Source organism: Myotis myotis, unplaced genomic scaffold (assembly GCF_014108235.1).
Source record: "Myotis myotis isolate mMyoMyo1 unplaced genomic scaffold, mMyoMyo1.p scaffold_m19_p_1, whole genome shotgun sequence".
Lineage (NCBI taxonomy): Eukaryota > Metazoa > Chordata > Mammalia > Chiroptera > Vespertilionidae > Myotis > Myotis myotis.
The window spans coordinates 169,637,725-169,654,622 of NW_023416313.1; the positions used below are offsets into that span (position 1 = coordinate 169,637,725).

The 16,898-nt window shown below is 49.4% G+C and overlaps 1 protein-coding gene across 1 annotated transcript in view; it reads right to left on the reverse strand.

Annotated features, from left to right (window-relative positions):
* The window catches only part of ONECUT1 (one cut homeobox 1), a 43,535-nt gene extending 26,894 nt beyond the window's left edge, over positions 1-16,641 (reverse strand). Inside the window, exon 1 of the mRNA XM_036301990.1 lies at positions 15,119-16,641. Coding sequence (XP_036157883.1) covers positions 15,119-16,235 — 1,117 coding nt within the window. The 5' untranslated portion in view covers positions 16,236-16,641. The remainder of the gene's footprint in view (positions 1-15,118) is intronic.
* Positions 16,642-16,898: the final 257 nt, after the last annotated feature.

The window sequence follows — 16,898 nt, forward strand, 5'->3', positions numbered from 1 at the left end:
ACCACTGAGCAAAACTAGCCAGGAGCTCCATTATTCTTTTATGTATTTTCAAATATTCTACCATAAATTTAATAACATGGAATTTTTAAATTTAAAATGTTACAAAAAAATATGTATGCATCATCTCATTGAAGAAAGATTAGAAGGATATTCACAACAAAAGGCAGGTATCTCTGGGGGTGTTATGAGTGTTTCTTGTTTTCTTTTTAAAAAAATATATTTTTATTGATTTTAGAGAGGAAGAGAGATAGAAACATCAATGATGAGAGATCATTAGGGAATTGAGCCCACAACCTGGGCATGTGCCCATAACTGAAATCGAACCTGGGACCCTTCAGTTCGCAGGCCAATTCTCTATCCACTGAGCCAAACCTGCTAGGGCTTGTCTTCTTTTTTCTTGATTAGTACATTATACTGTTACAAGAATAAGTTACTTTTTAGAAAGCATTGAAGTAAAATTTAAAAATAAGATACAAGATGTTGGACATGGTAAGTATGCAAATATGGTAAAAAAAATTAGTAGGGCTATGTCAGATAAAAGCAGGATCCAACATTATATATACATACTACAATCATTCACTCATTGGAAAAAAACCTTCACCCTTGTGTTGAAGGCCCTAAAGTGACATAGTAGTTGTGTCTGGGTATTGCATTACTTTAAAATAGAGAGGCCGGTGGTAGATAGAATCTCCTATATAATAAAAGCCTAATATGCTAAGTGATTAATTGTTCAACCAATCAAAGCGTAATGTGCGAATGATATGCTAAGGCCACTCAACTGCTCACTGACATGCACTGATCACCAGGGGGCAGACCTCTGACCGGTAGGATAGCTTGCTGCTGGGGTCTGGCTGATCAGGACTGAGCAAGATGGGCAGACACACCCTGGAGCCCTCCCGTGGTCCCTCCCTGGCTGGCCAACCTCTCGTGTCCCTCCCTGGCCCTGATCATGCACTGGTGGGGTCCCTCAGCCTGGCCTGCACCCTCTCGCAATCCGGGACCCCTTGGGGGATGTTAGAGAGCCAGTTTTAGTGATCCCACAGGCCAGGCCGAGGGACACCACTGGTGCATGAATTTGTGCACTAGGCCTCTATTATTTTTATAAGCTTAAGTTTTGGACCACTTTGGTATATTGAGTTGACATTCATAAAAGAGCTGGATTAAGGGGACAGCCATTGAAACACCTGAGACCATTTTCAGCATACCAGAAGGCTGTTCACCCTGTGCGAATCCTTTAATTTCAATGCTCAGTTAATAGCAGTGGGTAGCACTTTGTCAGGCATGTATATATATTTCCAGGAAGACAACTGTCAGTCAAAAGAGCAGAATTTTGCAAGAGGAAGCAAGAGGCATTCACTATTTCCCCCAGAGTGTTATTGTCTGGGAGATGGAAGAGGTCCTTGATTATTTTTTTTAAATATGCACGCGCACACACACTTGAAAAGCCCTATCTCCGAAGAATACACAAGAAAATGCTAACAGGAATTGTTTCTAGGGAAGGGGGACTGCGTAACTAGGTAATTGGTTTGGAGAAACATGTTTTTTCCCCTCTGTATACCTTTTTATGCTGTTTAACTTTTTTTTTTTAATTGCTTAAAGTATTACAAAGGGTATTACATATGTCTCCTTTTTCCCCCCACCCTGTTTAACTTTTAAAAAATGATGTGCCCATAGCAGGTACTCAAAAATAAATATCTATTAATTAAAAACAATTTTAAAAAATTGAGGTTTATGAGCAATCATGAAAACTAGAATAAAGCAAAATTTTCTTTTGTATGAGAAGATGCTTGACTTTGGGCCATCCCAAAGTGATCTGAAAGTGATGAAAACCAAGACTTGCCAACACTTGTCTGTCCTTCCAACATGTCTGTGCTTATATCTTCTCTCCTGTTGTCTTCATTTATAGACAGAAGACTCCTGACCCACAGTTACTGGGGACTACTTCTGTTTCTCTACCAGCAGGAATGGATTGGGACTAACCTTTACCCTGGTTCTTCATGGTTATTGTGTGCCCAACAGCTGACTGTTGGCTAGAATCAGAGGGTCCATCACTGCCCACCAACACTGGGCAGTGAAAACCAGACCTCAAGGGCTGAGCCCACAATCTACCTCATGAGCATCATACTAACATCATTAAGTAACATATTCTGGTGAGGCATAGATACTTGAATTTACATATCAAATCTGTGCAGAGGTGACAGATTGAGAGTGTGGACTATTCTGAAATGTTATAACTTTATATTTACATTACCACAGCCATTCAATGGCTAAAGGTATACCCAAGCACCCAGCTACCCAAGAAAGAACCACAGGGGTCGGTTCCTCTTCCTTTTTCACTCTCCACAATGTCTTCTGGGTTTTACTTTTGAAATGTCCCTCAAATTCTGCCCACCCATTTTCTCCACTTGTGTTGACAATGACATATAATCAGACCCTCATAGCTAGTCCCCTGCTACTGCCTCTTCTCCCATTATCTCCTACTCAAGCTTGTTTTCAAAAGAACAAATCTCAAAACTTCATTCCACAAGAAAAACAACTTCGTTTAGCTCCTACTCTTATAGGCCCGAATCCTTTAGACCACACAGATACACTGGGTTCTTTGTAGTCGCTTTTTCAGCCTTCTTTCCACTTTCCTTACCTGCTCCCACAGAACTTGATTCCTACCAGGATCAGAGCATTCATCAGAGACACTGTAAGTATTTATTAACCAACATCCTCCCTGCCATCTCCTTCAGGATTTGACACATCGTTCCTCTTTTCAGCTCCAGCACTTATCCCAAGTTCCAGCACATAGAAGGCACCCAAGGCCAGGCCCATAGGAGGCACCCAGTCAATGCTTTGGTGAGTGAAGGAAAACAGAACTTTTGGATCATGTGATAAGACCCTCCATGGAGCACCTCAGACTTGAATTTGCACATGAATCTCCTGGGGATCTTGTCAAGATGCAGATTCAGATTCAGTAGGTCTGGGATGGAACCCGAGAGTCTGCACTTCTCTGCAAGCTCCCTGAGAAGGCCAGTGCTCCCTGAGAAGGCCAGTGCTGTTGTGTGGGAGCCATACTTTCAGTGGGGAGGACCAAAAGAACAGTGATAATTTTTCAGATTGAGGAGAGTATGGAAACAATTATTCCTACAGGAATCTTGAATTTTTGAGTAAATTTTTATCTCAAAAGAGATAAAAAGAAGTGAAATATTATATAATGATAAATAACATTATGTATTATGTAATAATAATATTTTACAGGGTGGGGCAAAAGTAGGTTTACCATAATTAATAAATAATAAAAAGGATAAGAGTTTATTCTTGTTTTATTATTTAACTATGGTATTATTTTCCCTATGAACAACTGTAAACCTACTTTTGCCCATCCCTGTATTTAAGCTATGGAATGATAGGTTATTTTAGAAAAAGGGTAAAATAAATGATAAAGGGGCAAAAATAAAAATCATTTTCTCGCCCTAGCCAGTTTGGCTCAGTGGATAGAGCACCAGCCTGCAAACTGAAAGGTCCCAGGTTAAATTTTGGTCAAGGGCACATGCCTGGGTTGTGGGCTCGATCCCCAGAGTGGGGCTGCCTCCATCCCCAGTGTGGGGCATGCAGGAGGCAGCCGATCAATGATTCTCTCTCATCATTGATGTTTCTATCTCTCTCTCCCTCTTCCTTTCTCTCCGAAATCAATAAAAAAATATATTTTTTAAAAAGTCATTTTCTCTTAAATTCCCAATGTCAATATTCTAATTCTCAACTTGGAGTTATATTAGGATCATGTGGGAGGCTTTTTAACCAACATGTATTCTCCCTGACCTCTCTTCCACCAATCGGATTTGCTCCCCTAGAAATATGAAAACCTCTGCTCACCCCTGACCACCATTGAAAACCACGGCCTCAGAGAAGGCTTCTGTTATCGTCGGAAGGGGATTGTGCCACTCAGCTGTGCCAGGAAAGGAAGAGGCCTCCAGATCAGTGATAATCCAGATCCAAGAAACCTACAAAGGGATTTCCCGCCAGGGCTTCCGCACATGCTATTGTTCCCTCTGCCTGGAAGCCTCTTGTTTGGTTTCTGATCCAAGTCCTACTCATCTTCCAGATCTCCAAAAATGTCACTTCATCGTCCCCTGAACCTCTTCTCAGCACAAACGACCAAGAAGAAGGATATGGATAGTGACTTATCTCTCTTCCCCACTAGACTGTGAGTTGCAAGGGACTAGTCCGCTGTACACACTATCCCCAGGACTAAGCACAGTGCTGCTATAACAGCTGCTCAGATGAATAAAGAATGTCCCCTCTTTCCATATCTAATGACATTTCCTCTTTCAATTTGTACTAAATAGGCCAAATATAATTGTGGGGTTTGTTTGGTTTGGGGAACCAGACAAAAACAATTTTTCTACTCCCCAATGTTAAAATTAAGTAACCTATTGTATTGCCTGCAAAACAATATGCATCATATACTTAAGATAGGAAGCATAATAACAAAATAAATATCTGTGACGGCAGCACTCAACAAAAGAACTAGAACATCAGCTGCCATGTGAACCTACAAGGGTGTTCTCTCCTCCGATCACCTGGCTTTCTCCTACCAGATGTAACCACGCTCCTGAATTTGTATTCATTATTCATTTGTTTTTTAAAAAACAATACTTATGTATCTGCCAACAATAATTATTTGGCATTGCTTGCTTTTGATGTTTGTAAAAATGGTATTGTTCTGGTATGATCTTCTACATCTTGTTGTTTTTTTAAGCAACATTGTTCTTAAGACTCAACTATGCTGTTGTGTATAGCTGTGGCTCATTCATTTTCATCACAGGATACTACTATATTATATAAATACATCACAATTTATTTTTTATTTTATTTATCTATTTATTTAAATATCTTGTGACATCTTTGTTTGTTTATTTATTTTCCTCACCCAAGGATATGTTTATTGATTTTAGAGAGAGAGAGAGAGGAAGAGAAAAACACTGATGTGAGAGAGAAACATCAATCAGTTGCCTTCCTGTACTCCCCCGGACGGAGGTTTGAACCTGGGTATGTGCCCTGATTGGGGATTGAACTAACAATGATGCATGGGATGATGCTCTAACTAACTGAGCCATCCAGCCAGGGCCATCACAATTTATTTATGCATTCCTTATCAGTGAACATTTGGGCTGTTTTTTTTCTTCTTTTTCTCCTTTTTTCTTCTAATGAACAATGTTGATAACAGTTTTGCACACATTTCCAGGAACATCTGTAAATTTATTTTGAGTATATACCAAAGAGTTGGAATTTCTGGATAGGAGTAGGTTCAGGTTTATAAGATAATGTCACAACTATCTTTGGAAGTAACAGTGCCAATTTACATTCTCAACAGCAGTGTATGACTTCCTGGTGATCCATAGCCTTGCCAACAGCTTGTACTATTAGGACACAGGAACTGCAATCTCAAACTGCAGCATTTTTGTGCTAGAAGGCAGCTCTCCTGACTGGATGGACTGTTTCCTCCTGGCCATCTGACAGGAGAGCCTGGTCCTGAGACTCTGCCCAACAGATGGCCCCTGGGCCTTACATCCTGCTGAGTCCTGACTTTGGGACAGAGCACTGAACTGAGAAAACAGACTTTGCTGTGGATGTGCAGTCACCATAGAAGGTAATCGATCATAGAATGTGAGACCTGGAAGCACCCTAAGGCCAAATCCTTCATTCTACATTTAAGGGGACTGAGGCCCAGAAAGGTTCAAAGACTTGACAAGTTCTCAGAGCTAATTAGTGCAAGAACCTGTCTCTAGGGCTCTTGATTTTTACTCCAGGGTTTAAAAATGTTTGTTTGTTTTAGTAATCTAAGGGGGCATAACATGTTCTATTAAATTAATAATGACTCTAAATATTCAAATAACTTCCCATTTATTTTTAAAAGGTGGTGGTTTGACTTAATTGACTGATACATTTCATAACATTAGCTTCTTTGCTTATGAAGTCAACAGGGTAATACTGAATTTCAATGAGATAAAGGCAATCTCCACAATTATGGTTTTCAATATGCAAATTTAACAGTGTTGAAAGACACCCATCTCCTGGGGAAAAGAATCCCCAATTTTCTGACTGACCATTTTTGTTTCTGGATCACCTCCCCCCACACCACCCCCACCCTCACCCCCTCCTCCACCCCAGGGAAATGCTAGGCACTGCCTTAAGAAGCCATTTTGTAAGGAAGGCAAGCTTCAAATTTAATAAGTTTCAATTCGCCCCACTCTTCTGAGCACCCATAATTAAGCTATGGCAAGAGGCTGGGAACTATGTGCACATTATGGCAAAATAGTCTCAGTAACTTGACGGCTCATAGTCTCATCTCACATGGCTTTACATGTGAATGCAGAAAAACACTGAAGAGGGACCAATTTGCAGCTGAGTGCACCTAGTAATTAAACAGAGCGTGGTCCTGTGCAAAGGAATCTGTCTCCAGGCATCAAAGGCAGTAAAGTGGAACTAGGGAGGGGAGAAGGACTGCTCACCAGCAAGGGTGTTTGTGTGAGGGAATGTGGTTCGGAAGCCTGCAGTGGACATTTTAACTCAGGAACGACCCACCCTCCAATGCAGACAGACACACTTCCCTTACTCATCCCTACCCCAAGAATTTATTTACTATTTTAACATATCTTTTGGTTTAACAATGTCTATAGGCTGACAATAAAAGATTTCTGTGAGCCCATCCCTCTTTTAGCATCAGGAAAAAACTCAGGAGCTGTTTATTGCTGTGGGGTGGGAAAGAACACCAAGTAACTTTGCGAGGAATGCTGAGCAAACGGTGCTGAGGTACTCCTGGATCAGGTTTTCCTCTTCGCCGTCATTTTAATCAGCACTTCCCCTATTTAATGAGCTTGTAGTGCCATTACATAATCACCCAGCTCACTAGATTAATGATGAAAAGAGGAACTGATTTTTCCAGTTGCATCATTTGAAGTAAATGTTAACTTTCTTTCTGACTCCTTAGTTAACCGCATTAGTGTGACAAATATGTCTTTGTCTAGCATAAGTAATTAGAATTTAATCACTTTAACTGCATCTTAATTACCCCAAATGAATTGAAGGGACATTTAATAGCAAAGATTAAATTGCCTTAATGAACGATTTTTGTGACTCCATCAATACTTGAATCGCGTTAGCCACTCCTCTCACGCACTTTACCTGAAGTGAGCACGGGGGCCACTAGGTGGCGCGCTTCGCTGGTTTATTTATTTGATTTCCCCCACTGAGCTGTTTTAGAAGACAACAGGAAAGAAAGAGAAAAGCACATAGTTTATTGTGTTCCTTGATAATCCCTCTTTGGGACTATGAGCTCATCACCAGATGTGAAAACGAAAGCAGTGATTTCAGCAACTCGATTCTGAGTGCCCTATGGCATATGCAAAGGGAGATGAGAAACACATGGATAACTGGAAACACACAGTATTTGATGGGAATTGTAAGTTGCCCTCTGGATGATTGCCAACATATATACAGAGTTTTAGTCAATTCATTATTTTTTTAGAGCAGAGTCCTAAACTAGGAATAATAGGCAAGCTTTGGAATAGCAAGGCTGGCGTTGATGTGAAGCCAAGAAATGTAATTGCTGTGCAAGTGCAGATCAGAAGACCAATGCCTGAAAGTATGGGAGGTTTGGGCATCTGGGCCCTCCTCCAGGCACGGGTCCCAATGGGCCAGTCCTACCCACAGAACACATCTGATGAGATCGGTCTTGCCCATCAATAATTGTTTAAGTGAACAAACGGACAGGGAGACTTGGGTTCCACATCTAGCTCTGCTACTGCCTTACATTCCCTCTAGCTGCTTCTTCAAAAGAGAGCAACAGAAAGTCTCTCTGATAAGTCCCGAGTAAAAAGGAAATACTAAGTTTCCATAAGTAACTCTCATTGAGAGTCCCAGAGAGAAGACACACCCTTTAACTTCAAGACCTTTATTATGCAGAGACTTTCTAGATTGGGTGTTTGTGACAGAGAATCAGACATTTCTGCACTCAAGGCCCATTGACCTGGAAGACCTGTACTAGTAATAGAGGCACAAGGAGGAGGGTAAGAGGGTTCTGGGCCATGGCTGGGAAGCCTGAGTTCCATGCATCAGTGATTTCCAGCTGTGCTACCTCAGGTAAGTTATTTAATCTCATTGTACGGAGAAACAGGGTAAGTGTGGTAGCTAGCACATAAACTAGTGGACCCCAAACTTTGCTGCACATTGAAATCACCTCAAACTCTTAAAAATCCCAATGCCCAGATCATGCCCTATAGCAGGGGTGGGCAAACTTTTTGACTCGAGGGCCACAATGGGTTCTTAAACTGGACCGGAGGGCTGGAACAAAAGCATGGATGGAGTGTTTGTGTGAACTAATAAAAATTCAAAGTAAACATCATTACATAAAAGGGTACGGTCTTTTTTTTTTTTAGTTTTATTCATTTCAAACGGGCTGGATCCGGCCCGAGGGCCGTAGTTTGCCCACGGCTGCCCTATAGCAATTAAAACAGACTATCTAAGGTTGTAGCCAGGAATCATTTTTTTTAAAGACCACTAAGCGATTCCAATACTTAGCACAATTTGGGAGCCACTGGCATAGACAATGAATATTCAATGAGAACATCTCTGTGCCTAGCATGTATCTGGCAAACAGAAAGTGCACAGCAGACATAACCTTCCTTATCAATTGCCATGAAAATCTGATGGGTTGTACTTCAGGGTCTGGTTCTGTTCAGCTGTTGTGTTATCAAATTGTCTCACCTAAATTAGAAGAAAATTTCTAGAAGATAATTTGTTCCAACTTTATGATAATATAATATCTCCTGGGGGAAATATAATGTGATCACTTTATAGCAAGACACTGTGATAAAACACAAATCTTTGTTCCTATCAAAATGATCAGATTGTCTTGTGATTGGTTATCTAACCCAATCCTATCATTTCAGGAGGAAATAAAGCTTCATTAGTATTAACATATGCATGTTGAAAGTAAAAACCTATACAAATATATTGATAGGAGACAGGAATTTATAATTGTTCACTAAATTTATTCACATTACAAATAAGTCTTTTTCTTGTTACCATGTGGAAATAATATAGCTCTTCTCCTCCCAAATGTGTTTATTCTTCTTATTCAAATAGATACATAATGAAATTGTATTTAATGAATACTTGTTGAATGCTTTCATCCAGAATTATAAGAATCTACCCTCTAATTACCATGATTTCATTAAGACCCTCTTTCTGTTGCTACCCTAGGGGATTTTTCAATTTTACCAAAAGAGTGGAAATTCTACTGTTTTAACAGGGTCTGCAGTGAAACTAGTCATTTCTCACCCAATCCAACAAGGCTTCTTGGTTAATTTAAACATTAAGTTGGTGTTTATTCTAATATGTGGAGTTTACCAAACACCACTGAGCACTGTTACTTGAAGGGCAAGTCTTCTAACTATGGATTCTGAGGAGCAAGGCACCAAGAACCTCCCTGCTAATTACCTACCTTCATCGGATTTCAGGATTTTCTTTCCTTCACGGAAATCAACAATAAATTTTACCGATATACTTTGTAAGAACTGTTTCTTTTGAGAACTTTGGGTAGCAGTGTCTGTTTGATTAGCTGAATTCACCACAAATGTGGAAATGATGACATCAAAACAGCCCGTGTAACCACCTCTTTAAAGACCTCGTAGATTAGAGATGACTATAGATTTTCCTCAGCATGGATCAAAGGGACTGAATTGAACGTTTTAGCTTAATGATCCAACCCCTGTCACACCCATAGGGACTGGAATTCCGATTTTATAAGCAGGTGTGCTCTCAGACGCACACAGAAAGCTGCTAGAGAGGGAGGTAAAGATCAACCACCTGATCGACGAGAATAGGTTTGATCTTTCCGATTACTTGATTGTGGTGGTGTATATTTCTGGCGGGCTCTTACGATCTCTCACAAACGTCTGAATATTAGCTGTTAGTTTTCCTTTTCTCACTCTATCTCTTCAAAGACATCCCTGCCACCTTCCAGGGGCGACAAGAAACTGGATCTATCAGGCTGCATGCAGGCAGGGCCCTGTCCAGGGTCCTGACGCTGCACCAAGGCTCCCAGCCGGTGGGCCTGCGGACGCCCTTTCACCCACTCAACAAGGGACCAAACAAAGACCTCCAAGCTCAAGGCCTCCGAGCAGCCTCCCAACTTCCATCAGTTAGCTGGAAGGGGAAACAATAAAACAAAGGAACCGCTAACCCGCCCTCCAGGTCCTACAGCCCTCAGCCCCAACCTCCTTCTTCAGACACAGAGTCACCTTCTCTACTCTGGCCCTGAGCTCCTCAAATAAAAACATGCCCGCAAAAGTATCATTCGGCTAGAAAATCCAGACTCGCATCTTGTTTGGCTAGGTTAGAGTTGGTGTGTACTTTGGGGGATGGGATGGCAATGTTGTGTCATCACTGGGGTAATATTAAAGCATTGTTGGGGACCAAGACAGATTCACTAGCTATCCTTTTCTTCCTCCTCCACATCCTCTTCCTCTCAAAATAGTTACCTTTTGTGAAATCCCTGGGACAGCTTCGTAGCAGGTTGAACCACGGAGGATTGCTGGGCGCCAGGCCCGCCGCCCGCAGGGGGCGCGCGCAGCTATCGCAGCACAGCCCGGCTGCTACCCAGGGAAGGCGAGCCCACAGGGAGCGCGCCCACGGCTGGACCCTTGAAGATAAAGTCGCGCCCTGGGTTTTCAGTCACTCTGAGGCTACAAACACAACCTGCGATGGGATGGCACAGTCCGTCCCAATTGCCGGTTGCAAAGCAGCGACGGCAGGGCTGGGTCTCTAGTGACCACAGCAGCCCTGGGCCAGGCGGGTCGCTCAGGCCAAACCCATCACCCCGCTGGCGATTCCAAGGGGCTCGGGGCTGCACCGCTGGCAGGACAGCCGGTCACCCTTTGAACGGGCCGAGGTGTTTACTTATCTCAGGTGGCCATCCTCGATAAGCTGACACCTGAGTCGCCACACAATAACCGTCAGGCCTCCTCAAGCCCCCAGAGCAGGTCTCCCCCCCACCCTAGTCAAACCACGTGCACACTTCCTAACCCCTCCCTCCTTTCTCTCCTCACCGGGGTGTTTGTGCTCCCTGGTGGGGACAGCAAGGGGAAACTTTTGTCTCATATCCTCGAGGGTTCAGACATGGGCTGCAAGAAAGGCTCACGTAGAACCTTCTGCTAACTGTCCCCAAGAGCGAGGCCTTTTGGTTTCCTGCTGAGCTGGTGTGTGTGGGGTCTCCAGCCACCATTGGGCCTGGGGGTGGGGTGGAGGTAATCGCCCTCTGACTACTGGCCCAGTCCCCAGCCACTCTGGGAGGAGGCCCTCCCCGGCCTTCGGAAGAGGCACTTCTCATGGGATTCGAGCCCAGCCGCCACCGGCCGCACCCCGCCAGCCCTTTGTTCCAGCCGCAGCTTGCTGCAAGCAGCTGCACTGCGCGGGAGACCTGGGGCGCGAGGGAACCAATTCACTTAGCGCCTTCTCTTCCCACTCTATGACTCAGGCGCTCTCCCAGCTCCAGTGTCCCCACACCCAGTCCTGGCTGTTCTCCGGGCTCCGGCCAGCGGGAGTCTTTGAGGATTGGGGAAGTGGGGTTCCCAGAGCCAGCACCTTGGCCCCAGGCTCTCCTGTTTGGCTCCCGTGGCCCCAGGAAGCAAGGGGACAGTTGAAATGTCACCCGCGGGGATAAATATTAACAAAAAGCAAATGAACTTGCGCAGGGGCCTGTTATCAATCAACCAGGCCGCAAGGCCACTTACGGCAAACACAGTCCAGGTTGGCCCCGGCCAGACTTTCTCATGGCCACCTCCTGGCCAGATCCCCCTCCTCCTCCCCAGGCCCTTTTTTAAGTCACTCTGGAACAAATTCTGGACAGGAAGGGGGCGCAGTCCGGTTCCAGAGACCCAGCCGGCTCCGTGGCATTTGGAGGTTTCCTTGCCTCCAGGTACCAAAGGGTCCGAGTGGCCCAGCACACACCCCTGCCCGAATCCTGGGCCTGCAGGCCTCACCTCCCAGGTCCCGGGTGCTGCGCCAGCTGGCGGGTGCGCTTTGCAGCCTCTTCCTGCGCTGGCAGCTCCCCTAGTGTGGTGGACGCCTTCTGGAATCTTTAATTGGAAACTAATCTCCTCGCATCTTAATAGGCGCCTGCGTCAGAGGCGGGGCACACACCCACCCGCACAGCCAAGACCTCCCACCCCCACCTGGGACGAGGAGCGGCGCGAATCTGGTTGTGCTGCACTTTAATGGGGCAGCAGCAAGTATTGCATTGAGGGAACATATATTGATTTTTAAAAGGTAGTTAATTTGGTGAGAATTTCCTCATCTCCCTCCCGTCTTCCACCAGCAGATGTAATTTCCTAAGGAGAAGGCACCTCCCCAAACACGTAGCCACGTGTGGAGGGCTTGACTCTCAGCAAACTGCGGGGAGCCTAGGGTACAGGGAGGGGCACAGAGAAACCACCCTCCTGCCACCGATGGAACCGACCACGGTGGGCCCAGCCTCGCGTGGGGTGGGGACTAGGTTGACGGGTCTTTGAGTGCAACAGCGAGCACAGCTGCAAGGAGCTTCTGGGTGCCTGGGAAGTGGTGGCGGGGAGGAGGCAGCAGTGTTGCACAGCTGCAACCAACATGCCCTGAAATCCATTCTATGTCTCCTGCAAAGCCCAGTCGAGATCACTGAGAGGGTTCAGGAAACGGCCTCCCTTTGTTTTTTATAAATAACAATGCTAACAGAACGCCTCATAGTCCTTCAGTGACTTAAAAGTAGATCGTGGTTTTTGCAGCAACATGGTATTCCCGGTTTCCTCCGCACCAGACCGTATCCCAGCCCTCCCCACCCCGTTAATTAAGCTAAAGAAAGGGAAATGAAAGGGTCAAGGCTCCATCCCTCCATCCGGGTCTTAGGATGCGGAGGCCCTTTGGGATTAGGGGTTCAAACGTGTGTCCTACCAGAGTCTCCAACCTCCCCGGCAACCCCCGCTCCCCCCCAAAAAAAGACCACATGCCTGGGGCAGAGAATGACATGGCACAGGCTGCTGGATACCAGGCAGGCGCCCACTCGATAGCCTCCTCGGCTCCATGAGCCTCAGCCAGCACGCTGCCCGCGCCTCCCATGTGCGGGTCGCAGTATTCCGACTTCCCCTCAACAGCACTGGGGCGCTCAGGCCTGGAGATCAGAGGGCGCTCACGCAGGACAGGGCCCAAGACCAGGTTTCCAGGGCTCGGGGATCGTCTCTGAACAAAACCCGAGAGTCTGTTCTTCCAGGCGGCAACAGGAGGCAATGAGGGAGGAAGGGTCATTGAAGTCCCGAGCAAGCGCCTTCACGGGGTGGCGGGTGGGGGACGGGTTCCCCGGGGGCACCCCTCCTTTTCCACCAACCCTCCACCCCCACCTCCCTCTCGGCCGGCCTGTGCGGGTACTGCCCGGGAAAAAGGTCCCGAAGCCCGGCTGGAGTCTGGCGCAGGCGTGTGAAAAGGCACTGATCACCTTAGGCACCCGCATTAGTGGAGCGGCCGGGGAGTGGGGCAGCCGTTTCTCCACCCTCCCTGAAACTTCAGCGGCTCTCAGGTCGCAGTCAGCCGCAGGGGCAGTGGAGGGGCGGGGGAGGGCGATACGGTGGCAGCACACGAGGCTAGCGAGCGGAATCGCGGGAGCCTAGAGGGCACCCTGTCAACCTCTTCCTTCCTGTCTCCCCACCCCTGTCTTCCCTGCGTGGGGTCTTTGCTTGGAGCGCAGGAGCGCCGGGCTGAGGCTCAACCAGCGGGTCGCTCGGGAGGGCAGGCCAGAAGCGCCCAGACCCGCAGATTGCTGTGCGTCGCCTCCCGGCCGGAGTCGCGAGCTCGCGGGCACGCCAGCACCTGCCTCCCTCTAGCTTCTCATTGGCCCGCACGAGGTGGGGGAGGGGGGCTCTGGCCTCTGGCTTTGATTTTAGTCTGTGAAACTGCTCAGTGCCCCCGGCTCTGAGCGGATTGACTGTCTCTCGTTCTCCAGGGACGGATTAATGGAGAACGATCAGTTAATTAACAAACCCGCATACCGGCTTTTACCTTTCTCTTCGCCAGGACTCAGGCCATGGCGCCGGGGCTAAAATTGGGGCTGGGGGTGGGGGTTGTGGGGGGATGAACCCAGGAGTTACTCAGCTCAGCCCGGGTCTCATCAAACCGAGTCCGCCCAAGGCTACCCGTGGCTCTACTTCCCCTCGTGTCCTCCGCCCTCGGAGGTCGCAGAATCCGCACGAAATCCTCTGTGGCTTCAGCCTGGGCTCAGCTGTCCCTGGGCTAGTCCGCCCGCCGGAGCCTCGTCCTCACCTTGGTCGAAAGAGGTGAGGGGAGGTAGGCACCGTGTCCGTGCAGCGCCGCCAGAGACCTTCCCGCAAAACTCCGAAACGCTTCGGGGTTTCGGGTCCGGGAGACCTTTGCTCGCAGACTCGGGGGCCATTTCCACACCCCCGCCCTTCCCTGCATTGGGATTTAGACGAAACATCATGCAAAGGAATACCATGAAAATGAGAAGTCCTAAGCGAGTAAGCAGCGCAGGCTGTCTCCGGGCTGACCAGGACCTCCGCACCGCCCGTCTCCCTCTTCCTTCCACAGCCCGCTGCAAGTCCGCTTACACTCACCTCCTCGCGGCTGTAGAACCTTCTGCCCCAACTCTGACTGCGGGCCCCTCCCGCCCCTATAGAGTTAGTGCGGGACGGGGGGTTACCGCAGCGAGTTCAGATCAACATTGGCAGGCAGCTCCAGCCCAAGTGTCCAACCGAGAAGCGCCGCACAGACGGCGTCTCCCCAGGTGAGGGGAGTGTTCTCCGCCTCGGGCAGTGCGGGCTGCCCGCGCTGTCTCCCAGCACAAACGCGCCCCGCAGTCGCAGAAACCGCAGCACTCAGCCTTCAGGGCCTCCCACAGCCCAACGCACCAAGTCCTGGAGGAGGCGGTCTGCTGCCTGGAGCCCGGTACCGGCTCTTCCAGGCCCAAGGACACCATCCCGGGGAAAGGAGGAGGGGTGATGAGCCCCAGTCCTCTCTTCTTCCCGCCCTCCTTCGGTTCCTGGGGGCCCCATCCCTTCTATTCCCGCGCGCCCCAACTCCTTGACGCGCTCACCTGCTAAGCGGAGCGCAGACATGCGTTGGAACTCCGGCTCCTGCAGCCACTTCCACATCCTCCGGAACGTCTCCCGGCCAGACTTGAGTTTGCTCCAGGGTTTGGGGTTGCGCAGAAGGTCCGAGAGGGTCCCCTGGGAGCGGCAGAGCACCCTCTGAGCGAAGATGGCCTGTGGGATGCTGTAGCGCTTGAGCTCCGTGGTGATGCGCTGTGCCACCTCTTTGGTATTGATCTCTTCCATTTGTCCTGAATTACTCCCATTGCTGACCTGCGCACCGGTCACGGAAGGGTTGGGCTCCCGGGCTGTGCCCAGGAGCTGCCCGTGGCCCTGGGCGTTCAGGTGGGCGTGGGGGTGGTGCGGAGGGAGGCCGTTGATGGGAACCATGCCGGCCGAGGTGGGCGTGAGGTGCTGCTCCCCGTGACGACCCAGCATGGCCGGGTGGTGGGCTTCGAAGCCGTTGGGGGTGAGCATCTTGTCGGTGGGCATGGCGGCGCCAGGGTGAGCATAGTGGGGGAGCCCTTGCTGGGAGTTGTGGATGCTGCCCAGACCGGAACCAGAGAGGGGCGAGAGGCTCTGGCCCATGCCAGCCACGTCCTTGTGGTAGGGGGTATAGAGGTTATTCATGGAAGCCAGCCCTCGCTCGTCCCGCATGAGCGTGAAGCTACCGCTCACGTTGCCCGCCAGGCGCTGGTGGTGGTGCGGGTGGTGGTGGTGATGGTGGTGGTGGTGGTGGTGATGGTGGGGAAACTTGTCCGAGACGGTGGAGATGGGCGGCAGCGGCTGCAGGGGAGTCAAGGTGGTGTAGGTGGTGGGCATGCTCATACCTGGGGGAGTCTCGCAGGCCATGGTCATCGTGGGGTGAAGGGGGCCGGCCAGGCTGTGCTCAGGGGCCCGGTGGTGGTGGTGGTATTCGCCGCCGCCGCCGCCGCCGCCGCCGTCCAGCAGGGACGCCATGCCCATGGAGCGTGGGTGCGCGGGGGGCAGGTGGCTACCGCGGTGCGCCACGGAGCTTCGCGCGTGGGGACTGCCACCCAGCAGGTCGGCAGGGGCGGGCACTGGTTCATGGCTCACCCCGTGCAGCTCGCCGATCGCCTCCATGGTCAGCTGCGCATTCATCGTGATCCGGGCGAGCGGGCGGCGGACACAACATCGATGAGGCCGGACAGAGGCGGCGAAGGGCGCACGGAGTCCGGTCTTCACATCGGCTGCCGGCGACTGTTGCCTTCCTTGCTTCCTTCCTTTTCCTCTCACTGTGGGGCTCTGTCTACCTCTCTGTATGAATCGCCTTCCCTCTTGCCCCCACCTTTTCCTCTGCGTTCTCTCTCTCTTTTTTTTTAATATTAATTTTCAAAAAGGATCCTCACCGTTGGCTGAGCGCTGTGTCCCCAGCCTCCTCGCCCCTGGCCCCCTCTCGCCCCTCTCTTTCTTAGAATTGTGAGGTCCCCGGCTCCCCTGACGCAGCCCGCGCGCCTTCCGCGGCTGCTGCCTGCCCGCGCCGCTGGCCAGCTCGAGCCATGGCTGGGTTACTGTTGCAGACTCTGTGGCCGCGGTACTGCCGCCGCTGCCGCCGCCGCCGCCGCCGCCGCCGCGGCCCGCCCTCACGCCCGCTGGGCGCAGCGCGCAGGCGCGCGGCTCGGCCCCGCCCCCTGGGCCCCCGCGCGCGCGGCCCGTGACGTCCCCGTACAAATGGAGGAGGGGGTCCTGCGCCTCACCGGTGGCGCCGAGTGGCCGGATTTGCGGCGCGCACGTGGGAAGGCCCAGGACACAGAGCGACCTGGG